The 27713-nt window shown below is 44.1% G+C and overlaps 1 protein-coding gene across 3 annotated transcripts; it reads left to right on the top strand.

Annotated features, from left to right (window-relative positions):
• Positions 1-22294, top strand: LOC118370018 (adhesion G-protein coupled receptor G7-like). 3 transcript variants are annotated; one of them, XR_008127735.1, is made up of 17 exons: positions 1-1290; positions 2708-2812; positions 2927-3036; positions 4952-5095; positions 5215-5300; positions 5649-5782; positions 6106-6219; positions 6434-6603; positions 6927-7079; positions 16157-16269; positions 16458-16789; positions 17052-17133; positions 17609-17767; positions 18037-18196; positions 18443-20171; positions 20202-20411; positions 20530-22294. XR_008127735.1 is itself a non-coding variant. In XM_052513948.1 (16 exons), the coding sequence occupies exons 1-16, from the start codon at positions 1086-1088 to the stop codon at positions 21924-21926; spliced, it is 2271 nt and encodes a 756-aa protein (XP_052369908.1). In that variant the 5' UTR covers positions 1-1085; the 3' UTR covers positions 21927-22294. The 3 variants fall into 3 exon arrangements, 1 of the variants encoding a protein (XP_052369908.1); XR_008127736.1 differs by having other exon boundaries at positions 20489-22294; XM_052513948.1 differs by lacking the exon at positions 20202-20411 and having other exon boundaries at positions 18443-18586; positions 21867-22294.
• Positions 22295-27713: the final 5419 nt, after the last annotated feature.

Below are 27713 nucleotides of genomic sequence, written 5' to 3'. Positions count from 1 at the left end.
CTCCAACTACTACTGCTCCTATAACCCCTGACCCTCCAACTACTACTGCTCCTATAACCCCTGACCCTCCAACTACTACTGCTCCTATAACCCCTGACCCTCCAACTACTACTGCTCCTATAACCTCTGACCCTCCAACTACTACTGCTCCTATAACCCCTGACCCTCCAACTACTACTGCCCCTATAACCCCTGACCCTCCAACTACTACTGCTCCTATAACCCCTGACCCTCCAACTACTACTGCTCCTATAACCTCTGACCCTCCAACTACTACTGCTCCTATAACCCCTGACCCTCCAACTACTACTGCTCCTATAACCCCTGACCCTCCAACTACTACTGCTCCTATAACCTCTGACCCTCCAACTACTACTGCTCCTATAACCCCTGACCCTCCAACCACTACTGCTCCTATAACCCCTGACCCTCCAACTACTACTGCTCCTATAACCCCTGACCCTCCAACCACTACTGCCCCTATAACCCCTGACACTCCAACTACTACTGCTCCTATAACCCCTGACCCTCCAACCACTACTGCCCCTATAACCCCTGACACTCCAACTACTACTGCTCCTATAACCCCTGACCCTCCAACCACTACTGCCCCTATAACCCCTGACACTCCAACTAGTGCCCCTCCAACTAATGACATTCCAACTACTGACACTCCAACTACCGACAGTCCAACTACCGACACGCCAACTACTGATAATCTAACTACTAACAGTTCAACTACCGACACGCCAAATACTGATAATCTAACTACTGACACTCCAACTACCGACACTCCAACTACTGAATACTCTGCAGCTACTACTGGTCATCCAACTACTGGTTACCTAACTACTACTGATCCTCCAGCTACTGGTTACATAAATACTACTGGTCTTCCAACTACTGGTTACCCTACCTCTATCCCTATCACCAGTATCAGTCTCCCCACCATCTCTACCAACACCACCAACACCTTTTCCACAACCTTTACCAACACCTATCCTACCATCTCTAACACCACCACCACCTCTCCTACCACCTCTCCCACCACGTCTAACACCACCTCCACCACCACCTCTCCCACCATGTCTAACACCACCTCTCCCACCACGTCTAACACCACTTCCACCACCAACTCCACCACCATGTCTAACACCACCTCTACCACTACCGTCTCCACCACCACCTCTACCACCACAATCCCTCATCTGGACTGTTTCAACGGTGGTGAGCTGCAGAGTGGAGTCTGTATCTGTCCTGATGAGTGGACTGGAGAGACCTGTTCAGAGGGTACATCCACACACGCACACTATACCTAACCCTCGATCTACCATTCAGACTCCTCCACAATACTACACTACTATACCTAACCCTGGATCTACCATTCAGACTCCTCCACAATACTACACTACTATACCTATCCCTGGATCTACCATTCAGACTCCTCCACAATACTACACTACTATACCTAACCCTGGATCTACCGTTCAGACTCCACTCCACAATACTACACTACTATACCTAACCCTGGATCTACAATTCAGACTCCTCCACAATACTACACTACTATACCTAACCCTGGGTCTACCATTCAGACTCCACTCCATAATACTACACTACTATACCTAACCCTGGGTCTACCATTCAGACTCCTCCACAATACTACACTACTATACCTAACCCTGGATCTACCATTCAGACTCCTCCACAATACTACACTACTATACCTAACCCTGGATCTACCATTCAGACTCCTCCACAATACTACACTACTATACCTATCCCTGGATCTACCATTCAGACTCCTCCACAATACTACACTACTATACCTAACCCTGGATCTACCGTTCAGACTCCACTCCACAATACTACACTACTATACCTAACCCTGGATCTACAATTCAGACTCCTCCACAATACTACACTACTATACCTAACCCTGGGTCTACCATTCAGACTCCACTCCATAATACTACACTACTATACCTAACCCTGGGTCTACCATTCAGACTCCTCCACAATACTACACTACTATACCTAACCCTGGATCTACTATTTACAGTACACACCATTACAATACTATACCTAACCCTGGATATCACATTCACAGTACACACCACTACACTACTATACCTAACCCTGGATATCACATTCACAGTACACACCACTACACTACTATACCTAACCCTGGATCTCACATTCACAGTACACACCACTACACTACTATACCTAACCCTGGATCTCACATTCACAGTACACTCCATTACAATACTATAGCTTACCCTGGATTTCAAATTCACAGTACACACCACTACACTACTATACCTAACCCTGGATCTCACATTCACAGTACACACCACTACACTACTATACCTAACCCTGGATATCACATTCACAGTACACACCACTACACTACTATACCTAACCCTGGATCTCACATTCACAGTACACACCACTACACTACTATACCTAACCCTGGATCTCACATTCACAGTACACACCACTACACTACTATACCTAACCCTGGATCTCACATTCACAGTACACACCACTACACTACTATACCTAACCCTGGATCTCACATTCACAGTACACACCACTACACTACTATACCTAACCCTGGATCTCACATTCACAGTACACACCACTACAATGTATATTTCATGTTTACATTTGCTCCATGTTGAAATGCATTTTACTTCTATAGGGTATTTCTGCAATTCCACCATCATTGGTGATTTCTCCTACCCAAGAACAACGGTTGGCTGGTCTGCTTATTCAGAAGAGTTGTGTGATGAGAATACAACCAGTGGTATTACCTTTATTCACCTAAAATGAGAAAAATGTATTTGTCTGTTACAGTCCTAATTAATGTTGTATTAGGTAACACAAAGCCTTGAGTATCTGTTCATCTTGGTTCCTCCAGCTGGTTTACCAAAAGCCTCAGCAAGATGTTTGAATGACACTGGCTCTCTGATGTTTGGTCCTCCTCATGAACTGCAGTGTGAATTAACCCTCAGTGACATTCAAGGAAATGTAAGTCAATATGCATATTTTTTATTATCCTGATTGAAGTCTTGATTTAGCGTTATTCTTTCTTTGTATCAGTTACAGTCATCATTATGAGGAGTGGATCTTACAGTTTGAAGATCAGTAACAACTGGCTTTTACCTTCAGATCATGTATTCTGTTCCTTTATTCTGCTTAACAGTTGATGAGGAACATTCCATTTTTTTATTTCTTGTGTTTTACGTAACATTTTATTTTTACATTTAGTAGACGCTCTTATCCAGAGTGAGTGCTTACATTTTCATACTTGTCCCCTGTGGGAATCGAACCCACAACCCTGTCATTGCAAGTGCCATTCTCTACCAACTGAGCCACATGAACTCAGCAAAAAAAGAAACGTCCCTTTTTCAGGATCCTGTCTTCCAAAGATAATTCGTGAAAATCCAAATAACTTCACAGATCTTCATTGTAAAGGGTTTAAAACACTGTTTCCATGCTTGTTCAGTGAACCATAAACAATTAATGAACAGCACCTGTGGAATGGTCGTTAAGACACTAACAGCTTACAGACAGTAGGAAATTAAGGTCACAGTTATAAAAACTTAGGACACTAAAGAGGCCTTTCTACTGATTCTGAAAAAAAACAAAAGAAAGATGCCCAGGGTCCCTGCTCATCTGCGTGAACGTGCCTTAGGCATGCTGCAAGGAGGCATGAGACCTGCAGATGTGGCCAGGGCAATAAATTGCAATGTCTGTACTGTGAGACACCTAAGACAGCGCTACAGGGAGACAGGACGGACAGCTGATCGTCCTCGCAATGGCAGACCACGTGTAACAACACCTGCACAGGATCGGTATATCCGAACATCACACCTGCGGGACAGGTACAGGATGTCAACAACAACTGCCCGAGTTACACCAGGAATGCACAATCCCTCCAACAGTGCTCAGACTGTCCGCAATAGGCTGAGAGAGGCTGGACTGAGGGCTTGTAGGCCTGTTGTAAGGCATCACCGGCAACAACGTCGCCTATAGGCACAAACCCACCGTCGCTGGACCATACAGGACTGGCAAAAAGTGTTCTTCACTGACGAGTCGCGGTTTTGTCTCACCAGGGGTGATGGTGGGATTTGCGTTTATCGTCGAAGGAATGAGCGTTACACCGAGGCCTGTACTCTGGAGTGGGATCGATTTGGAGGTGGAGGGTCCATCATGGTCTGGGGCGGTGTGTCACAGCATCATCGGACAGAGCTTGTTGTCATTGCAGGCAATCTCAATGCTGTGCGTTACAGGGAAGACATCCTCCTCCCACATGTGGTACCCTTCCTGCAGGCTCATCCTGACATGACTCTCCAGCATGACAATGCCACCAGCCATACTGCTCGTTCTGTGAGGGATTTCCTGCAAGAAAGGAATGTCAGTGTTCTGCCATGACCAGCGAAGAGCTCGGATCTCAATCCCATTGAGCACGTCTGGGGCCTATTAGATTGGAGGGTGAGGGCTAGGGCCATTCCCCCCAGAAATGTTCGGGAAATTGCAGGTGCCTTGGTGGAAGACTGGGGTAACATCTCACAGCAAGTCCATGAGGAGGAGATGCACTTCAGTACTTAATGCAGCTGGTTGCCACACCAGATACTGACTGTTGCTTTTGATTTTGACATCCCCTTTGTCTAGGGACACATTATTCAATTTCTGTTAGTCACATGTCTCAGTTGATGAATCTTGTTATGTTCATACAAATATTTACACATGTTAAGTTTACTGAAAATAAACGCAGTTGACAGTGAGAGGATGTTTCTTTTTTTGCTGAGTTTATTTAGTACTGGCAATTTAATATCCAAATGTACTCACAGTTCAGCATGTTGCTGCAACTTATACAATGTTCTGTTGAAAAACATTACTAAAATATAATAAATAAAAATCCTTGTCTCTCCCTGTTCAGATCTCCAGCAGTTCAGGTGATTTACTACAGTTGGCCTTCAGTACTCAGATCCTGACCTCTCAACCAGAGCGGCTGTCAGCTGACAACATCACCACAGCAGCTCAGATCGCTAACACACTGCTTCTGTCTGCAAATATCACAGAGGTATAACATGTTTTGAAATCAAGTCGTGAACCATGACATGTTCTGGAGAGAAACGTGAGGTTGTTACTGCAGTGATTTGAACACTTGAGGGTCATCCCCTGGTTTTGATTATGTTGCAGGACATCGCAGTGGCAGCTGTAACTACCATCAGTCAGCTGCTCAATGCCAGTGAGGAGAGTACACAGGAGAGAGACGCTGTCCAAAAGTACTGGAGTGTGTGTGTTTGTCTGTGTGTGTGTGTGAGCGTGAACGGTGTGTATTTCTACATATGTTGGAGTATACAGTGGGGCAAAAAAGTATTTAGTCAGCCACCAATTGTGCAAGTTCTCCCACTTAAAAAGATGAGAGAGGCCTGTAATTTTCATCATAGGTACACTTCAACTATGACAGACAAAATTAGATTTACAGGCCTCTCTCATCTTTTTAAGTGGGTGAACTTGCACAATTGGTGGCTGACTAAATACTTTTTTTTGCCCCACTGAATGTGTGTGTGTGCCTCTGTGTGTGTCTGCATGTGCATGTAAACTAATGTTTTTCTGTGTTTCTCTCCCAGCCTCACAGAGACCCTGGAGATGTTTTCCCTGGACCAGCACAATAATGTGTCCTTGGTGGTTCAGCCCAACCTGGCAGTCCAGTCTGTCCAAGTACCAAGTGACTCAGTAGGGATCCAGTTTACTGCTCTGACTGGTGGGTAGGACTGCTAGTGAACCTACACACTGGCATTTAAAGTGATAGTTTAAATCTCTGTTGACTGGGTAAAACTTCTCAATTTTCAAATGTTTTTCCTCTGATGGTCAATAAGGTTTGGTATGGATTTGATTTGTTGTATTAATGGCTGGAACGGAGCGAATGGAATGGCATAAAACACATGGATGTATTTGATACAATTCCACTTATTCTGCTTCAGCCGTTACCATGAGCCCGTCCTCCCAAATGAATGTGCCACCCACCTACTGTGGTACAGAAGTAACACCATATTGTTCTGCTTTAAATGTAATATCCTTCTCCAGGAAGATCTGGTAATTTTGTGGCCAACAGAATTCATCTCAACACCAATACCTCTGAACTGATAGCTGACAAAGGAGGTTCTACCGATGTCCAGATTGTCATGAAATTCCCACCAGGTGAGCCAATGTTGGTATGCAAACATAGTGTATAAACTCAAGCTTCAATTTCCTTGTACTGCTTTCACTGAGAGAACTTAACTGCTGTTTGTGGTCTCCAAATGTTTAGATTTAGAGTCACTATCGAGATAAGCCCTCAAGGCAAGGTCAAGCTACTCATGTATATGAAGTCCTGATATGAACAACAATCTCCCCTCTTTCCCACTCCACTCAGTTTTACGTAGTAAAAACACAAACTACTCCATTGGTTTTGTGCTCTACCAAAACGACCGGTTCTTCAGGTCCAGGGCTTTCAGAGCTTCTTCAGGAACCAGAAGAAGGGTCATCTCTGCTAACCTGGGACAAGTGTCTGGGTTACATGTTGAGATGCTCTTCAAGCCCACAGTAAGATTTATCTTGGAATCAATAGACACAAAGTGGTCCAAATTCTCTGGGAAACGTATTGGGAAGTTATTCATGATCTAAGTCACATGTTTTTACACCCCTGATCGAAGTTCTCCATTGATGCTTATCCGCTACAGGGAACATATGTTGTCTTGTACATAATACAATCTATTATAATTGGTATTTCTTCTTTACCACATTTACTTAAACCTGTTAGTCTTCACAATTGACTTAGATAAAACATAAATAAAAGATGAGTACTGTGAATGCATGTCTTTTGCTGAAGGATTTTCAGTGAGTTTGTTTCTGTTCTTACTTCTCAGGCTGTTCCCAACACCTCCCTCTATGACTTTGCCTGTGTGTCATGGAACTACACGTTGAAAGACTGGAGCACCTTTGGCTGCTCCAAAGTCAACCACTCAGAAGACGGCCTGCGATGTTTCTGTAATCACACCACTAACTTTGCTGTGCTGATGGTGAGTAAGCTAGCTGCCTTCATCTCCCTTTTACTGACCACACTCTGACCTATGGAGGGGTTCCTAGACTTTTTTGAAACATGACCCCATTTTGATAACTGAAGATTCTTGTGACCCAACCATTTTGTAGTGTCTTACCTCTTATTACTAATGGATATAATAAGAAAGTCTCCAATACAAGGAAGTGAACTGGAGCTTCACATTTGCTAAAGCTAGTTAGTACAAGTACGGTGCTCCGTTCTTAAAGGAGACATCAGTAATTAACAGAACATGACATTCCTTCTCTTATACAATCAGAGTTACTTCTACCAAACCACAACTGATACATTTCCCAGAACTTGTTGTAGTCTTTTCATTTGAACTTGAACAGTTCATTTGTGTTTGTGTTTGTTTGTTTATAAGTCCAGTCTGTCTGGTGTCTTCGTTCTGGGTAGCGCCTTGGATTGTCTGGTGCCTTCGTTCTGGGTAGCGCCTTGGATTGTCTGGTGTCTTCGTTCTGGGTAGCGCCTTGGATTGTCTGGTGCCTTCGTTCTGGGTAGGGCCTTGGATTGTCTGGTGCCTTCGTTCTGGGTAGCGCCTTGGATTGTCTGGTGCCTTCGTTCTGGGTAGCGCCTTGGATTGTCTGGTGCCTTCGTTCTGGGTAGCGCCTTGGATTGTCTGGTGCCTTCGTTCTGGGTAGTGCCTTGGATTGTCTGGTGCCTTCGTTCTGGGTAGCGCCTTGGATTGTCTGGTGCCTTCGTTCTGGGTAGCGCCTTGGATTGTCTGGTGCCTTCGTTCTGGGTAGCGCCTTGGATTGTCTGGTGCCTTCGTTCTGGGTAGCGCCTTGGATTGTCTGGTGCCTTCGTTCTGGGTAGCGCCTTGGATTGTCTGGTGCCTTCGTTCTGGGTAGCGCCTTGGATTGTCTGGTGTCTTCGTTCTGGGTAGCGCCTTGGATTGTCTGGTGCCTTCGTTCTGGGTAGCGCCTTGGATTGTCTGGTGCCTTCGTTCTGGGTAGCGCCTTGGATTGTCTGGAGGCTCCTGCACATCTGCAGTGTGTGCTTGGTCCATAATAGTTTCTGCTATAGCAGCAACTTCATCCACACGTTCCCTTCTTTCAGCCTGGGGTGTCTGTACTGTCCCACCGTCCTCTACAGTTTCCTGTGTGTCTCTCCCAGGTGCTCTATGTGCCAGTTCTCTCTCGATTGTTGTGCTGTTTTCTGTGGAATGCATTTGGTTAATGTGATGCCGCCAAATTATGTCTGGGCTCACTTGAACCTGGTAAGTTCTGGATCCCATTTGTGCGTGTACATTTCCTTCTCCTGTAATCTCGCACCATCACTTCCTGTACTATTCGGAGATGGCGCTCCCAGCCGACATGAATCTTCAAAACTCATCACTTACAAAAGCTTGCGCTTTGTAGTTTACTAGCTGAAGAGTCAATCCGAAGGGTGTAAAAGTTGTTCTGAGACACTATAGTCTGAGCTGAGGTGGAGGAGTCAGTGCAAAACATCTCCGTCCATTTGAATTGGCATCAACTATAACCAGAAACATGTGCTTTTCAAAGGGGACGGCATCCACATGAATTCTCTGCAATGGGCCATTCCCATAAGTGGACTGGGGTAGGAGCAGGCATGTGAAAGGTTTCCAAACATCCGCTACAGTTCTTTGCCATGTTTTCTATCTGTCGATCCAGCCTGGGCCACCAGAAGTGGCTCCTCGTGAGCAGATTTATTTGGACAATTACAACATGCCTTTCATGTAGTTGCTGCAAAAGCTGATATTTGTATTTCTGGGGTATGATGACTCTCAATCCCCACATCAAACATTGAAAGTTACATACGAAACCACAGTTATGTGAGCTATATGGTTCACTCCAATATATTGGTGTCACTCCGTGGCAGAGGGACACATCTGAGGTGAGGATTTACAGATTTACTCCCGTGTACACCTGTCGTTCTCTACATCATTTTTGAGGAGCCTCTAGCACCGTAGAGAATTGTAGTGATCCATATAGCTCACATACGTAACCTTTGTTGTGTTTCACTATATTGGATCACTCCAATATTTTGGTTTACCCGTACCAGATTTAGTCGGTGCTAGAGGGACCTGGTCAGCCAGCGGCGAAGTCCCAGCGCGGGACCGAGATGCTGGGTCCGTCAATGAGGAAGGGGTCCCAGCGATGCCAAAGGCCGCTGAACCAACCGCAGAGGGAAGTGCCACATTTATCCGATAGTATCTAGCAAAGGAGCAAGAGGAAGCCTAGCTAGCCGCAGCACAGATATCAGTGAGGGGCCGTGCCAGTCGGCTCTCAGTAGAGCCCAGGGCGCAGCCACACCTCGTGTTGAATGTGCCCCCACAGATCCCAGCACTGGCCTGCCAGCCAGGCAGGTATGCTGTCTTAGTCGTGTCCATGATCCAATGAGAGAGCCTTTGCTTTGATAGCCCAGCACTCAGGACTCTCTCACCATAGCAGAAAAAGAGCTGGTCTGTTGTTCTCACTGACTGTGTCTGCTCCACATAGGCAGCCAGTGCCCTCACAGGGTACAGCATGCCCAGAGGGAGGCCCAGACTTCCCCTCACTGCCGGGGGGTTGTAAGCAGTCAGGATAAAAGGGATGTTCGCATGCCTGTCTGACAGAACCTTCGGGAGGAATGAAGGGTTGGGGGGGACCCCACCGAGGTCCATCCAGTAGCACTTAGATCTTACCGAAAGAGCATGGTGCTCACCCACCCTCTTCATGGAAGTAATAGCTACCAAGAAAGCCACCTTCATAGAGAGGTGTTTCAGGGAGGAAAACTCCAACAGTTTGAATGGTGGCTTTGCCAAAGCTGCCAAGACTACATCCAGATCCCAGCTCGCCATTGAGTGGGTCCTAGCTAGACGCAGGCGACAAACCTTCTTCATAAACCTGGAGACCAAGGGATGGCGCCCCACTGGCCTGTCCATCCACCCAACATGGCAGGCAGATATGGAAGCCAAATATCCTCTCAGTGTAGAGGCTGCCAAGCCCTCATCTAAGCGAGACTGCAGGTATTGGAGCAGCGTGTTAAAGCAATTCACAACACACACATAGAACAAGCCAGTCGACAAGTTGTGTAAGGTAAATTACAGTTTTTGGCAAGAGCCACCACACTAATGGATGCATACGGAGTCGTAGTGTAACGCTAACGAAACACAAGCAAGTACAACAAACCATGGGCGGAAGATACTGATCAACCGCGCGCAGCAAGTGGAGCACTTATGAGGAGAGGCTGGCCACAGCTGCTCCAGGCTGCAAACAGCCAATGAGTACACTTCAACGCAAGATATTACAGTACACTAACCAGTGACTTACCAAGTGAACTTCATAAAGGTTGTACCTCAAACCATACGGACATCCGCCGAAAAAATGAAAGAGAACGTGTGTCACAGCCTTGGGGTCTATATATAGGGGCGGACCCCAGCCATGACACAGTTGTTCACGGAGGTAAATCTGTCAATCCGGCCCGGGTACATCACTGGGGCCAAGCTTCCTGATATCCAGGACCTATATACTAGGCTGTGTTAGAGGAAGGCCCTAAAAAATGTCAAAGCCTCCAGTCACCAAGTCATAGACTATTCTCTCTGCTACCGCATGGCAAGCGGTACCGGAGCGCCACGTCTAGGACCAAAAGGCTCCTTAACAGCTTCTACCCCCAAGCTGTTGTATTTGCCGCATGCAACAAATACAATTTGATTTGATTTGACAGGTACTGCCTCAAGCTGAGAGGTATGAAAAATGTTCACTGCATCCACACTCCTGTGTCTTTCTCTTGTACAGCACGGTCTGTGTAATCCATCTACATTTGTGTGGAGGGATGACTGCATAAACTCAGTGACATTACATATGACCAGCAAGGAACAAGGCAGATCGCTCTAATCTGGATGCTGTCATTGCCGGAATGCCTTTCTTTTGACTGAAAATCAACGGCTGGTGATCCGTAACCATTGTGAAACGCTTGCCATATAGGAGTGGAATTTCTTGATGCCCCACACTATCGACAGTGCTTCTTTGTCGATTTTTGAGTAGTTTTTCTCTGCATCATTCAACATTCATGACGCAAAAGCCACTAGCCTCTCTGACCCATCTTTCAGTGTGTGTGAAGGATGGCCACTAAGCCATAAGGGGACGCATCACAAACCAACTTCACTGGCAGTTTGGGGTCGCAATGCATCTGGACATGTTCAGCTGTGATGAGCCGTTTTAAACACAGTTTCACACTGCTGTCCACTGACATGTCCTATTATTTTCCAGGAGCTGATTGAGAGGGTCTGGAGTACTGCTGAAAGGTTTGTGAGGAATCTTCTGTAGTAATTGATCAGTCCAGTGAAAGATGTCACTTCAGTCACATTTTGCGGTCGTGGTGCCTGTACCACTGCATTGATATTTGTCCTGTGTGTTGTGCAATCCATTCCGGTCAATTTCATGTCGACAGAAGACAATCTTGTCTTTGAAGAACTCACACCTCTGTAAGTTTGTCTTCTCAGGACCTCTTCCAGTTTAGCCAGGTGCTCGTAGTCTGTGCGTCCTGCTACAATACAGGAACAATGGGTGTGGCCCATTCGCTTCTGTCCACTTTCGTCAGGATTCCTGTATCTTTCAAGCTTTCCATTTCCGCTTCCACCTTTGGTCTCAGGGAGTATGGAACAGATCTGGCTTTGCAGAATTTTGGGTTGCGTCATCCCTCAGTACGAGTTTGGCTGTGAAGCCTTTTACTGTTCCCATCTGATCACTGAAAATGGTGACGTATTTCTTCAGCAAGTGTTCCAGTGTTTGGTCTGTGCCTTTATTTTTAGGCTGGTATGTGTGGAGCATATTCAAGTCACACCAGTTCAGCTTTATTTTAGACAGCCGTTCCCTGCGAACAAATAGGGGGTCAGTTCCAGGCTCCACATACAGCTGTAACTGCTATGTTTGCTCCCCATAATTCACTCTGTCCTGCAACACCCCCATTGGGCTCAATGTCTCTCCTGAGTAGGGTTTCAACAACACATTTGTTTTCTACAGCTTGATATCCTTTAAGTGTTCATTGTAGCCAGTTGTGGAAATTATAGACACTGCAGATCCTGTATCCAGTTCCATTTTGAGGGGTTTGCCTTCGATTTCTGGTGTCACCGATATTGCGCTACTGCAATTTTACCAATGAATTGTTCAACAGAGGAGGTCAGTATTTATGCAACTCAATTGCATCTTTGGTCGCGATTTCCATAGCTACAGCAATTTCAACAGCCTTTGCAAAAGTGAGATCTGATTCTGTGAGCAAATGTTTCTGAATGCGTTTCTTGTTTCAGTCCATAAACAAATCTTTCCCTTAATGTGTAATTTAGGTTCTCTCCAAACTGGCAATGCTCAGACAGTTTCTTCAACTCTGCTAACATATGTACTAACACACTCCCCTCATTCTGGGGTGTCTCTTGAGGAAATGAAAACGTTCTGCGATCAGGAGTGATTTTGCTATATCTCCACAATCTCTGTGATTGTTTTTTTGGAGGGCTTCAGAGAGGCAGTCAGATCTCTTAGCAAACTGTATGTTTTGGGGCCAATAAAACTCAACAGCACTGGTACAATGTTGTTTGCAATGAAGTACTGTTCCAGACGTTCAATGTAAGTTGCCTCCTTTTCTTGCGTGTCATCAAACTCGATGCTATTTATTCCCTTTACCTCCGGCTCTGCGGGCCATTGTAGTGTCTTAGCTCTTATTACTAATGAATATAATAAGAAAGACTGAAAACATGGAAGTGAACTGGAGCTTCACATTTACTAAAGCTAGTTAGTACAAGTATCAATCACATTTATATATAAAGCCCTTTTTACATCAGCAGACGTGACAAACAAGCCCATGTAATGCTTTGTAGGTTAGCAGTAAAACCTTGAAATCAGCCCGAGCATTAAAAAGAAGCCAGTATAGAGGCTAGCGCTGCCGTAATATAAGCACATTTTTTGGTTCTAGTCAAGATTCTAGCAGCCGTGTTTAGCAATAACTGACGTTTATTTACAAGAATAACATAGAGCAACACTGCGCATGACCAAGGGTGCTCCGTTCTTAAAGGGGACATCAGTAATTAGCAGAACATAACACATTAATGTTTTTTAGTAAAAGTAAGAGCCAATGTTGACTTTTTTATTTGGAGCTATGGCAGTCAATTGCAAAACATTCTAACAGTCTTTCTGCTTGTCTTCTCAACTCACCATCACATTCATTTGATGTGGGGCTATGAGATCAGAGACATACTATACTTGATGCGTGTTGCTTTGGAGCTACTCAAAATCAGGTGGTGTGGTTGCCAGTGTTCACCTCATCTCTGCTGTCACTTCCAACCTGGATCGATATTTGGTTTTAATGCAGAGGAGTGCACTAAATCCAGCCTCACACAATATGAGCTGTCAAGGGGTACCATGAGTTTTAGTACTCAGAGGGAGACGGCTGGGTATTTATTCCCTTTGGGTCAGGAACCAAAATGTGTTTTCTGCAGCATTCGGTCATATGGCGGCTCGATCAGCTTTTCAATGTCACTTCCAGGCATGTCAACTAAGTCAGAATCACACTCAAATGGATTTCTCTCCAGTAAGACATTGTTTCCTCTGAATCTACAGATCCGGTCACTCATCTGCAGAATGTTCAAATGTTTTTGTATTTCTCCTGCATGCTTGCGTTCAGTTCGTTCAGTTTCCCTAATATGACAGTTACATAGGCAGTGAGACACATTTATTTTCATTACACAGAAAGTCAACTAAGTCTGTTTTTCTGCCCACCATTCAATCCAATGGAATCTGTTTTCGTCAGTATAGTCACGCAGCACGCTGAGCATCCTTTGTGCTGTTTCATGCTCGAGAATTGTAAGACAGAACAATATGTCCTTGTGAATAGCATCCCCGACATGTAGCAAACAAAAGTAAATGAATGGGCACCTTGGCCCTCCCAACAAATGTCCATTAGGAATGCTGAGGAGTTTTTTAGTGGTTCAGTCAGTTTCCTATTGATTGTGAGCTATAGCATCAATTCCTAGTTTTACAGTGTTATCTGACAAAGGTATTGATGTGAGTTTCTGTGCCTCCCCACACCTTGTTTTCACCATATCTATTGTTGCGGTAATATATCTGAAATAGTGTATGGTTTCATACAGTAGTGGGCCTTGCCATTCACCATGGGAATAGGTTGACCACATGTCCCAGATTGTGCGGGACAGTCCTGCATTTTGGACCAACCAAACTATCACGTCCCACATTTTATCAACAAATTCAAACACCACCACCAATTTAGAAAAACCCCCGTCTTTGTCCCGTATTTCAGTCAGACATTCCAACCTGTCTCTTGCAGTCCCGTTGTGCTATGATATACCTGTATATCATAAGGATGTGCTAGCCTACAGCCATGGTGATGTCAAAGACTTTTCTCCAATCAGTGTTGAGATCTGATAATCTGCTCAGCACAAGATGAGACCTAGCCTATCATCAAACAATATTTCTCAAAATCTTTTGGACTAAATTCCAGCAAACTTGGAGAGGACATTTAGGCCTCTTAACAACTTCAACAAGTTTCTGATGAAGAGCTATAAAAGTAAGTAAATAGCCATATTAGACTGAAAGATATAAGCATAGCAGTGGGAAGTAGGGTGCTGAGGGTGCAGCACCCGCTGAAAAATTTGAGAATAATAATACATATTTTCACAACAATAGTGCATTGGGCCTTTACTAGTCTTGTATTAGTAACTTACAGTCACGTCAAAAATTGCAGCCAAAACAACAGAAAAGTAGCTGCATTTGCATTTGTTTAAGCTGTTTTCTAGTGATATTTATTTGGATGCAATTTCACCTGGGATAGAAAATGTGCTCACTAGTCAGGACACTGTTGTTTAGAGGAGCTAGCCAACAACAACACAGCTAACACAATCACTTCAAACTGAAGCTGGAAAGACTTCAAATTAGCTGCCCTTTGTTTTGTTTGACCTTTTACCAATTGACATTTCTTGGTATATATCCATAAAAATGATGTCAGCTGATTCATGATTTCAACTGGCTGAGAAACGTCGCCTCCCTGTTTAATCTACAATGTAGAAAACAAAATGTTACCATAAAAGAAATGTGAGATAAAATCTAGATGCTTTTTATAGTGGAGATCAAGTTAATACATTGACTGGCTGGGCTGATGAGATAGTTGATTGCGCAGTCAGATGGAACAGAGTAAATAGGCATTTTAACGTCATAGATTTAGTTGGTGATAACTTGTGGAATAGACACCGACTGGAAGGCAATTTTAACCAATCAGCATCCATTGTATAAAAAAGCTGAATCAATGTCTTGGAAGATCACATATTATTTTGTGTTCTACATAACAGAATCAAATATAATAGCATAGTATAACGTTACTATAACGTTACTATAACGTTACTATAACACCACCTCATGAGATTTAGGATAGTTAGCTGAATAGTCCCCCAAAATGATCATGCAGCCAAACCTCAACAGCACACAAAATTCAGGAAGGCTATATAGTTTAACACCATCTGCTCTAATTTGTGCATGAAACAGTAACTCAATAAGATCTAAATGCATATTCTCATGAATCTGATTGAGATCAAACGATTGGCAATCAGACACAGTTTGGACATTTCACTGGCAAAACATGAAGAATTATCATTTTGAAGTTAGTTACAGGGTAGGTAACACTGTCCCGCAAATCCTTCTGTTGGCCTGCATTTTTGTATTTTAAATGTGGTCACCTTAAGTGGGAATGATTCAAGTGCAGCGATCTAAGGGCGATCTAAGGGCGCTTTCTGGTTGAATTTTATGTTTTAGATTTGAATAATTTTCATTTTGATTTGTAAGGTTATCCACATGACAGTGATTTTGAGAAACAAAGACACTCATTTTTAAATATATATATATATTTTTTGCAGGATATTCTCCTGTGACCCCATTTTCATTAGGCGACCCCACATGGGGTTGTGACCCCTAGTGTTGGAACTGCTGACCTATGGTTTACCACAGCATATCCAGGTCAGATGAGGGTGATGACTTTATACAGTATGACTGTGACAGAAACTTAGTGTTGAAATGTATTTTTCTTTTCTTTCTACAGTCGTTCAGGAGGGATTTTAAATACGCTGAAGCGCTAAACTGGATCACCATATTGGGATGCTCCATGTCCATCATAGGGTTGAGTTTAACAATAACATTCCAGATCGCAACCAGGTAAGATCCTACAGGGTTCCAGAACCAATTCAAAATATTCGGTGCTTCTCAACAGTGTAAAGAAGCCCTTTGTCTGATCCAACAGGACTTGATAGGTGAAACCATTATAAAACCCACTATTAATGAACCAACACATCCACATATACTGTAACTTACCTAACATATTGTTGTCTGTCTCCTGTCCCCAGGAAAACACGCAAAACCAACCCAACGGTTCTCTTAGTGAGCATCTGCATGTGTCTTCTGATCTTCACCCTGCTCTTCATGTTGGGAGTGGACAACCCCCATAAACAGCTGGACAAACCTGAAATACATAAGGACAACATTCTCCCCCCGTCCGACAAACACACAGAGCGGGACAGGGGGCCTTGTACTGCAGTGGCAGTCCTGCTGCAGTACTTCCTGTTGGGGACGTTCACCTGGAACACGCTGTTCGCCACACACGTCTTCCTGATGATCAGAAACAGCCTGGCCACCAGCCCGTCACACTTCACAGCCTATACCGTGGCCATTGGATGGGGTAGGACAGCATGGAGAAAAATACAATATTTTGTTGTTTCAGAAGCTTTGGCTGACATTAGCCCTGGGCTCCTTGAACCAAAACTAATACTAGGTGATATTTTCAGGCTCTAATATGCCTGGAATAGTACTTAAAAGCAACTTGTATAGTGATGTAATGTCTTTAGAGGATGTATGTGTGGTATATATATATGTATATATATACTATGTATATGGCTGCATGCAAATCTACCAGGAAATAACAACATCATTCTCTCCTTTAGGACTGCCTGCAGTTGTGGTGGCCCTCACCTTAGGAATTAGTTACAGAGTGGATGATCCACTGGGATACAGGCAGGAGGAATTGTGAGTCAATACTACTACTGTACTACTTCTCTGTACTGTATTGTACTATACTATGCTGTACTATATTATACTGCACTGTTGTGTACTGTGCTGTACTGTTCTATACTATACCTTACTGTACTATACTACCAGTATTACACCTGAGTACTGTGCTGTGCTGTACTGCAATTTACTTCCTCTTCAGTGGTTATTGTATAATAGGTTCAATTTAAATTAAAGTGGGGCAATTGCTTTATAACATTTTATAACTCATGCTGTAAAAGGTTATCCCATTCAATGTTCGTATGCATGTTTGTAATGCATGCTAATAATTGGCCAATAGCAATATAAAAAGTTCAAACATAAGTTATTAAAAGAATGTTCTATTTCGTTCAAAGGTTTCGTGTTTACTTTATACCATGTTACTCAAATAACAGGCATTCTGTTTTGCCTGTCCCACAGTCCCACTCTCTAACTCATTCATTTGACCTCTCAGTTGCTGGCTTGCTGCCCTCGATCCAAAGGGGAACTTTGACTTCAAGCTGCCAATGTTTTGGGGGTTCCTGGTCCCTGTGGCATTCATGCTTATGTTCAACACAGTGGTGTTGATATGTTTTGCAGTTACAACAACCAAGACCAACCCACATTTAACCAGGTAACATTAAAGTACAAAGTACAACGTTGTATTCATTAAGATGTCTTGATTTAAATGCCTACTAATGAGCCTATTGATGTTTTTTTGTCTTTCCATTAAAAGCTTGTAATAAATCAAATGTATTATTATTCTTTATTATTAATTGTCGTTAGTAAGCAAATCATTAATTGTAGTGGTCACCACGGCTCTAACCCACTCAGTCAATGGAAGCATACTGTTATTATACCACAGCATTACAGCAGTCTAAGTATGTTGGTTATGTTTCCCAGTACAAGACACACATCGATGAAGAAGAAGTTCCTCAGTAGCTTCTCTCTGGCTGTGGTGCTCGGTCTCTCCTGGATCCTGGGCTATCTGTTGCTCATTCCACAGAACCAGACCATGTACACCATACTCAACATCTCCTTCTGTGTTCTCACCACCACTCAGGTAGTAAATGTATGCACTCACTACTGTAAGTCCCTCTGGATAAGAGCGTCTACTAAATGACTCAAATGTAAACTAGAAATACTAGTGTCTATTGTACCACAGAATCCAGGCGTGATTTGAAAATTAGACACAAACTAAACATAAATAAATTGAGCTGCTCCTTATGGAAACACTACCTTTTGTTTGTCCTTGTGTGTTCCTGAAAATACTTGTTAATGTCTTTGTGTTTGTGCTTTCGCTTCACAGGGCTTGCAGATTTTCATTCTGTTCACAGCAAGAACATCAATTGTCAAGAAAATGATGGCAGATGCTTTGAAATCTGCCTCTAGTGTTGAGATCCAACTTCACACCAAGAGGTTCAGTCTATGGCGAGACGAGCGCAGAGAAAAGGTAGAATCATACACACAGCTGGACACTGATCTGTCAACACATTAACCCTTTAATTGCCACATAATTTTTCTGAAAAATATGTGTATTTATCCTTAATATAGGCCATAAATCATTTGTTTTTGATTGCTAACATCTCAACCAGCCTGTTCAGTTGCCCAATTATGTTAAACTAGTTATGTATTGGATTTTACATATGCTTTTTAAATCATCTGAAAAATGGTACATTAATTAACGTCATGTCTGCTTCAGTTACTTATAATGGAAGACAGGCCAAGATAAATGATGACTGATATCAAATATGAATACAATATGATATATGTGTCAATATGAGTATTCAAATATATATATACATTCATATTTACTGTTTATATGTTCATAATACCTGTAAAATTACATGTCCTGAAAACATTTGTGAAACAAATTGAACAGGCAGATTGTAAATACTGATATGAATATGAAAATATATTTATATTTGCACAGACAAAAAAATCCCACAACAATATTTCTCCATAATAGCTAGCGTTGTCTAAATAGCATTCCTTTAATGGGCAACTCAACCTCCTGGTAGAGCATATTTTTCAAGAGTTCCTCTAATAAATAACATCAAATATTAGTAATTTTATGATACTAAAAATGATATTTTTGAGTTCAACAACATTGTACAGTCATGTAATATGTAAAGGAGTGTGTAACTGGCTGCAGGGAAGTCAGGCGCAGGAGAGCAGATGGTTAGCAAACGGAGCCCTTTATTGAGGCAAACAAAACACGGGACTCAGAAAACTATACACACACGGTTTACAATAACCCGGCGCAAACCAGCCTGGAGTACACATAAATGTACATATAACAACTCCACACACAGACATGGGGGGAAACAGAGGGTTATATGCAATATGAGTGATGAGGGAATGCAAACCAGGTGTGCGGGAAAACAAGACAAAACAAATGGAAAATGAAAGGTGGATCGGCGATGGCTAGAAGACCAGTGACGTCGACCGCCGAACGCCGCCCGAACAAGGAGAGGGACCGACCTCGGCGGAAGTCGTGACAATATATACCATTTTATACACAATTAGTACTGGAAATGTGTGATTAATCAGGTTCAGTTTTGCTCACGTTCATGTCTTTTAACCATCTTTGAATGTTTGTGTAAAAATATAGAGGAGTCCAATAATGAAAACCACATGATCATTTTACTAAATGGCATGACAAAATATGGTAAACAAAAGTTATATTTATTTGAATTTACAGTTGGTTGTCAGCCACTCAGTTGAGCGGCCGCTTAAAGGGTTCATTTCCAACTTGTTACTCACAGATTGATTGGCAGCAAGTTCAACCTTTGTCAATGTCTCATAGACTTCCATTATTGCCTATAGTAATACACACACCATTTATATATATCAAAAGTGTTATTGCCCAATAATGTTTTGGCTATGTCCATGTTGGTAAATTGACATTGTTGGGTTGGTAAACCAAGACAGGCTGAGTCTGGGATGCACAACCAGGTCAAGCTGGAAGAAAGCAGATCCAAAGGAGTGATGTGGTGCAGAGGGAGATATGAAATACTGAGGAAGAAAACAGGAAGGTATGAAACACTGAGGAAGAAAACAGGAAGGTATGAAACACTGAGGAAGAAAACAGGGAGGTATGAAACACTGAAGAAGAAAGCAAGCGTGTCAGAGGGAGGTATGAATGGCTGAGGAAGAAAGCAGGGAGGTATGAAACACTGAGGAAGAAAGCAAGCGTGTCAGAGGGAGATATGAATGGCTGAGGAAGAAAGCAGGGAGGTATGAAACACTGAAGAAAGCAAGCGTGTCAGAGGGAGGTATGAAACACTGAGGCTAAGGAGGAAAGCAGGCATGTCAGAGGGAGGGATGAAAGGCTGAGGAAGAAAGCAGGGAGGTATGAAACACTGAGGAGGAAAGCAAGCGTGTCGGAGGGAGGTATGAAACACTGAGGAGGAAAGCAAGCGTGTCAGAGGGAGGTATGAAACACTGAGGAGGAAAGCAAGCTTGTCAGAGGGAGGTATGAAAGGCTGAGGAAGAAAGCAGGCATGTCAGAGGGAGGTATGAAAGGCTGAGGAAGAAAGCAGGCATGTCAGAGGGAGGTATGAAAGGCTGAGGAAGAAAGCAGGCATGTCAGAGGGAGGTATGAAAGGCTGAGGAAGAAAGCAGGCATGTCAGAGGGATGTATGAAAGGCTGAGGAAGAAAGCAGGCATGTCAAGGTTATAGCCATAAAAAAAACACAGCAGCTGAACATGCTGGGGGAGCGTGAGAGAGTGGTCACTCACCTGGAACATGGAAGGGCAGCAGATTAAGTTTCTGCTTTGCTCTGTGTACAATGTTTTTCCCACACCAACAAACCTTCACACGTGGGGGTTGGCAGACAGCCCAGACAGCTGCACGATATGTGGACAACCAGCCGATCTGAAGCATATGCAGGTGGCGGCATGACCAAATACTGACAACTGGCCACGGGACTGAAGCAAGCAAGGAGAAAGCTGAAACATCTGACCCAGGTCTCCTCGTCGTGTTTGGAGGACAAAGAATGCTGAGTTGCATCCAAAGAACACCATACCTACTGTGAAGCATGGGGGTGGAAAAATCATGCTTTGGGGCTGTTTTTCTGCAAAGGGACCAGGACGTCTGATCCGTGTAAAGGAAAGAATGAATGGGGCCATGTATCGTGAGATTTTGAGTGAAAACCTTCCATCAGCAAGGGCATTGAAGATGAAACGTGGCTGGCATGACAATGATCCCAAACACACCGCCCGGGCAATGAAGGAGTGGCTTCGTAAGAAGCATTTCACGGTCCTGGAGTGGCCGAGCCAGTCTCCAGATCTCAATCCCATAGACAATCTTTGGAGGGAGTTGAAAGTCTGTGTTGCCCAGCAACAGCCCCAAAACATCACTGCTCTAGAGGAGATCTGCATGGAGGAATGGGCCAAAATACCAGCAACAGTGTGTGAAAACCTTGTGAAGACTTACAGAAAATGTTTGACCTCTGTCATTGCCAACAAAGGGTATATAAAAAAGTATTGAGATAAACTTTTGCTATTGACCAAATACATATTTTCCACCATAATTTGCAAATAAATTAATTAAAAATCCTACAACGTGATTTTCTGGATTTTTTTTTTCATTTTGTCTGTCATAGTTGAAGTGTACCTATGATGAAAATTACATTCTCTCATCTTTTTAAGTGGGAGACCTTGCATAATTGGTGGCTGACTAAATACTTTTATGCCCCACTGTACATTTGAACGGGGTATGGTTATAGGTGCCAGGCGAGAACTGCAATGCTGCTGGGTTTTCATGCTCAACGGTTTCCTGTGGGTAAAGAATGGTTCACCACACAGCATTGGAGTCAACATGGGCCAGCATCCCTTTCGACACCTTGTAGAGTCCATGCCCTGACGAGTTGAGGCTGTTCTGAGGGCAGAAGTGTGTGGAGGTGCAACTCAACATCAGGAAGGTGTTCCTACTGTTTGGTAAACTCAGTGTATGATGCTGTTGTTAAGAGTCTTCTGTGATTGAGAATTATGTTGGAAAATTGCTTTCAATGAAGATGTGCAAAAATGTATGATGCATTTAACTTATCAAATGATTATTACCAATATATGACCTTACTTTTTTAGTTTGGTTTATAGTCAATGATTGACTGATGTTTTCTATTTTTGCTGCGAGGGATAAAATAGCATCAATGAAGACATTGTTTCAGACTTTTATCCAAACACGTTCGATTTACTGTTAAGCCATTGTTTACATACTGTGAAGAGACTACTGTCAGGTCTCAGATACAGTTGATAACAGAGTAGCCTTTGCTATCAACCGTTTATTGGCAGTGATAATGACTTCTTTCTCTCATAAACTACAGTAGAAAACATTTCTACACTGATGCAGACACCATGAAACTGGAACAGCATGAATCATCTCCTATGTTCCCTTGTTTATGTGGTTAACTGAGTTAATTCTCTTTTTTAAAGTCTCTTTATCACAGGGGAATCTCACCACATCCTCTGCCATTCCAACCACCATTGACATAACTACCCCAACTACTACTGCTCCTATAACCCCTGACCCTCCAACCACTACTGCCCCTATAACCCCTGACCCTCCAACCACTACTGCCCCTATAACCTCTGACCCTCCAACCACTACTGCCCCTATAACCCCTGACACTCCAACCACTACTGCCCCTATAACCCCTGACCCTCCAACCACTACTGCCCCTATAACCCCTCACCCTCCAACCACTACTGCCCCTATAACCCCTCACCCTCCAACCACTACTGCCCCTATAACCCCTGACACTCCAACTACTACTGCCCCTTTAACCCCTGACACTCCAACCACTACTGCCCCTATAACCCCTGACCCTCCAACCACTACTGCCCCTATAACCTCTGACCCTCCAACCACTACTGCCCCTTTAACCCCTGACACTCCAACTACTACTGCCCCTTTAACCCCTGACACTCCAACTACTACTGCCCCTTTAACCCCTGACACTCCAACCACTACTGCCCCTATAACCCCTGACACTCCAACCACTACTGCCCCTATAACCCCTGACACTCCAACCACTACTGCCCCTATAACCCCTGACACTCCAACTACTACTGCCCCTTTAACCCCTGATACTCCAACCACTACTGCCCCTATAACCCCTGACACTCCAACCACTACTGCTCCTATAACCCCTGACACTCCAACTACTACTGCTCCTATAACCCCTGACCCTCCAACCACTACTGCCCCTATAACCCCTGACACTCCAACCACTACTGCCCCTATAACCCCTGACACTCCAACCACTACTGCCCCTATAACCCCTGACACTCCAACCACTACTGCCCCTATAACCCCTGACACTCCAACCACTACTGCCCCTATAACCCCTGACACTCCAACCACTACTGCCCCTATAACCCCTGACCCTCCAACCACTACTGCCCCTATAACCTCTGACCCTCCAACCACTACTGCCCCTATAACCCCTGACACTCCAACCACTACTGCCCCTATAACCCCTGACACTCCAACCACTACTGCCCCTATAACCCCTCACCCTCCAACCACTACTGCCCCTATAACCCCTCACCCTCCAACCACTACTGCCCCTATAACCCCTGACACTCCAACTACTACTGCCCCTTTAACCCCTGACACTCCAACCACTACTGCCCCTATAACCCCTGACCCTCCAACCACTACTGCCCCTATAACCTCTGACCCTCCAACCACTACTGCCCCTTTAACCCCTGACACTCCAACTACTACTGCCCCTTTAACCCTGACACTCCAACTACTACTGCCCCTTTAACCCCTGACACTCCAACCACTACTGCCCCTATAACCCCTGACACTCCAACCACTACTGCCCCTATAACCCCTGACACTCCAACCACTACTGCCCCTATAACCCCTGACACTCCAACTACTACTGCCCCTTTAACCCCTGATACTCCAACCACTACTGCCCCTATAACCCCTGACACTCCAACCACTACTGCTCCTATAACCCCTGACACTCCAACTACTACTGCTCCTATAACCCCTGACCCTCCAACCACTACTGCCCCTATAACCCCTGACACTCCAACCACTACTGCCCCTATAACCCCTGACACTCCAACCACTACTGCCCCTATAACCCCTGACACTCCAACCACTACTGCTCCTATAACCCCTGACCCTCCAACCACTACTGCCCCTATAACCCCTGACACTCCAACCACTACTGCCCCTATAACCCCTGACACTCCAACCACTACTGCTCCTATAACCCCTGACACTCCAACCACTACTGCCCCTATAACCCCTGACCCTCCAACCACTACTGCCCCTATAACCCCTGACCCTCCAACCCCTGACCCTCCAACCACTACTGCCCCTATAACCCCTGACACTCCAACCACTACTGCCCCTATAACCCCTGACACTCCAACCACTACTGCCCCTATAACCCCTGACACTCCAACCACTACTGCTCCTATAACCCCTGACCCTCCAACCACTACTGCCCCTATAACCCCTGACACTCCAACCACTACTGCCCCTATAACCCCTGACACTCCAACCACTACTGCTCCTATAACCCCTGACACTCCAACCACTACAGACCCTATAACCCCTGATCCTCCCTGATGTGTTGGTTGACCATAGAGCCTCACCTTTTTCTGTAAGAAAGGATAGTCAAATTGTTTAACTAATTATAACATGTTTAAAAGGTCTGTACGTGTTAAAAGGTATGTGTGTGTGCCTCAGAGAAAGCCTTCTGGGAAAGAGGTGTGTGTGTGTCTCAGAGAAAGCCTTCTGGGAAAGAGGTGTGTGTGTGTGTGTGTGTGTGTGTGTGTGTGTGTGTGTGTGTGTGTGTGTGTGTGTGTGTGTGTGTGTGTGTGTGTGTGTGTGTGTGTGTGTGTGCAATTGTGTTTGAAGCAATTCGACATTAGGGGGTCATTTGCACATAGGGTTCTTAAAACAAAACATTTTTCCCGAGCATCTCATTTACCTTCGAGGACGTTTAATATCAGGCTCTCTCTCTGTCTGTGTACCTCAAAAGGTGTGTTAGTATGTGTTTTGTGTGTGTGTGTGCATTCGCTAATTCAGCTCTTTTGAAATTCCAGAACAACCCACAACCTCATCCTCAGATTCTGTACTTTTATGTGCAAAATGCCAATTATTATGCTATTACCAACATCAGAGCTTTTTTAGGAGCACCATATGTGTGTCCATCATGTCATATAGGCTACACCCGAAAGGGGGGACTCTTGTCTTTATAACTGTTCAGTATGTCAGGATGAAAAATGTCCGATACAACCCTTAACCCTAACACCCTGTGCGGATTGTCAATGCACATGTCGTTCGGCCCACTGCTACGAAAAACACAAAATTGAAACATGGCACTACAAGGCATGTTAATCTGTAAGCAGTTGTGACATTAACAAAAAATATCCTAAATGCCATTGCAATTACAACCTTAAAATAGTCAACACCAAACCTCACGTGTGTGCGATCATACATTGCCCAATCTGTAAAGGGCCTCTTGAAGTGGTTCAAGAAGTGCCACACGAGTGCTATATTCAGCCCTTGGCTGAAGATGAACATTCAGAGAAATATGTGTTTTATGACTTTGAGACTAATCAGCAATCCGGGGTTCATTTGCCTATTTTTGTATCTACCATGACTTTCAAGGTCGAAAAGTGGTCGGCAGAGGGAACCAATTGTGCACTACTCGTTCTAAAACACTTCAGAAAACCCCAGTACAGAAACTTCACGTTTGTAGCTCACACTTCTAGAGCCTATGATTCCTATCTTCTGTTGAACCCCTTGATACAACAAGGCGTTGCACCCAGGGTCATAGCGCAAGGTAGTAAAATGTTGTGTTTTGTAGACCCCGCCTCCAACCAGAGATACATTGACAGTTCAAGTTTCTTACCCATGAGATTGGCTCAAATGCCTGAGGCCTTGGTTTTGAAAACTCTGTGAATCTACATTATATTGGATCTTATCCCAGCCCCGAAATGTACAGGTGTGATAAAATGTCTCCCAAAGAGCGAGAGAGATTTATGACATGGTATGAGACAGTACGTCATATTACCTTGGATTTCTATAAAGAGATGGAGTCATACTGTGACAATGATGTGGTTATACTGCGTGACGGAAGCCTCAGATTCAGAGAAGAGGTAATCAAAGATGCCGGCATTGACCCCTGGAGTTGTACAACTATTGCATCAGCATGCATGAAAACCTATCGTACACACTTTTTACCCCCATCTCTATAGCCATTCCATCGCATGACAACTACCGCTGACAATTCACGTTATACTCTAGGGGGTCCATTCAATGGTTGAAGTACTTGGCCCAGGATAAAAACATTTTTATTCAACATGCTTTGAGTAGAGGGGAGATGGCTATTGGGCCGTTTCACGGAGATGGCTACACAGAGATTGACGGTGTTGAGACAGTGTTTGAGCACAACGGTTGTTTCTTCCACGGTTGTAAATCTTTGTTTGTGCCCCAGGCCATGTGTGTCTTAACCCAAAGGACTTCTGGGAATATGTACCAGGAGTTCCAAGACAAATTGGAATCTTTACAGGCTACTTATGGGTTGAAAGTGAATGTGATGTGGGAGCACGAGTGGACTGAACTCAAAAAGTCTGATGCTCATGTTCGAGCTCTTCTTTCCACCTTTGACATACCAGAACCCTTGAAACCCCGACAGGCCTAGCATGGAGGTTGTACCAATGCTTTGACATACCAGAACCCTTGAAACCCCGACAGGCCTAGCATGGAGGTTGTACCAATGCTTTGACATTACGGTATGTAGCGCAACCCGATGAGACAATTGGATATGTAGATTTTACATCCCTTTATCCTCATGCAATGAAGTTCCTCTTGTTATCCTATGGGTCATCCTGAAATTATTCACTGTAACTTTGACTTACCACAAAACTAGTTTGGTCTGATCAAAGCAACTGTTTACCCTCCCCGGGGTTTGTTTCTGCCAGTGTTGCTTTACAAGGGACCTCAAGGAAAACTTTTCCTTCCCCTTTCTCGCACCTGCAGTGAAAACAACAACCAGGAAAAACCTTGTGATCAAAAAAGAGCCCTGACAGGTATATGGGTCACCATTGAATTCTCGAAGGCTCAAGAGAAGGGGTGGCCAAAATCTTTGAAGTGTGGAACATTTCCAGGAAATCAGACACTCTTTTTAAAGAGTACATCAAGACCTTCTTGAGATGCAAGCAAATGGCTTTAGGGTATCCTGCATCTGTCACAGATCAAGAGAGCAAAGACAAGTACATACAGGACTATCACGACAGACAAGGTCTTGACCCTGACAGAATAGAGGTCAACAAAACCTGTCGTAATCTGTTGAAATTGTATTTAAACTCGCTTTGGGGTAAACTATCCCAGAGAAGCAATATGCTAAAAACATCGATCATTAAAGATCCTGAAGAATTTATGGAATTTGTTTTTTTAGACCAATACGAAATTTCACATTTTTCATTCTTGAGTCAAGACATTGCCCTGGTGCAATGGAGACGTAACAAGAACTGGGTTCTACCCCCGGGTAATGTAAATGTGTTTCTTGCAGCATTTTGAAAATAAAAGAGAGCCG

Source organism: Oncorhynchus keta, unplaced genomic scaffold (genome assembly GCF_023373465.1).
Source record: "Oncorhynchus keta strain PuntledgeMale-10-30-2019 unplaced genomic scaffold, Oket_V2 Un_scaffold_14384_pilon_pilon, whole genome shotgun sequence".
Taxonomy (NCBI): Eukaryota; Metazoa; Chordata; class Actinopteri; order Salmoniformes; family Salmonidae; genus Oncorhynchus; species Oncorhynchus keta.
This window is presented reverse-complemented; position numbering and strand designations above follow the sequence as displayed.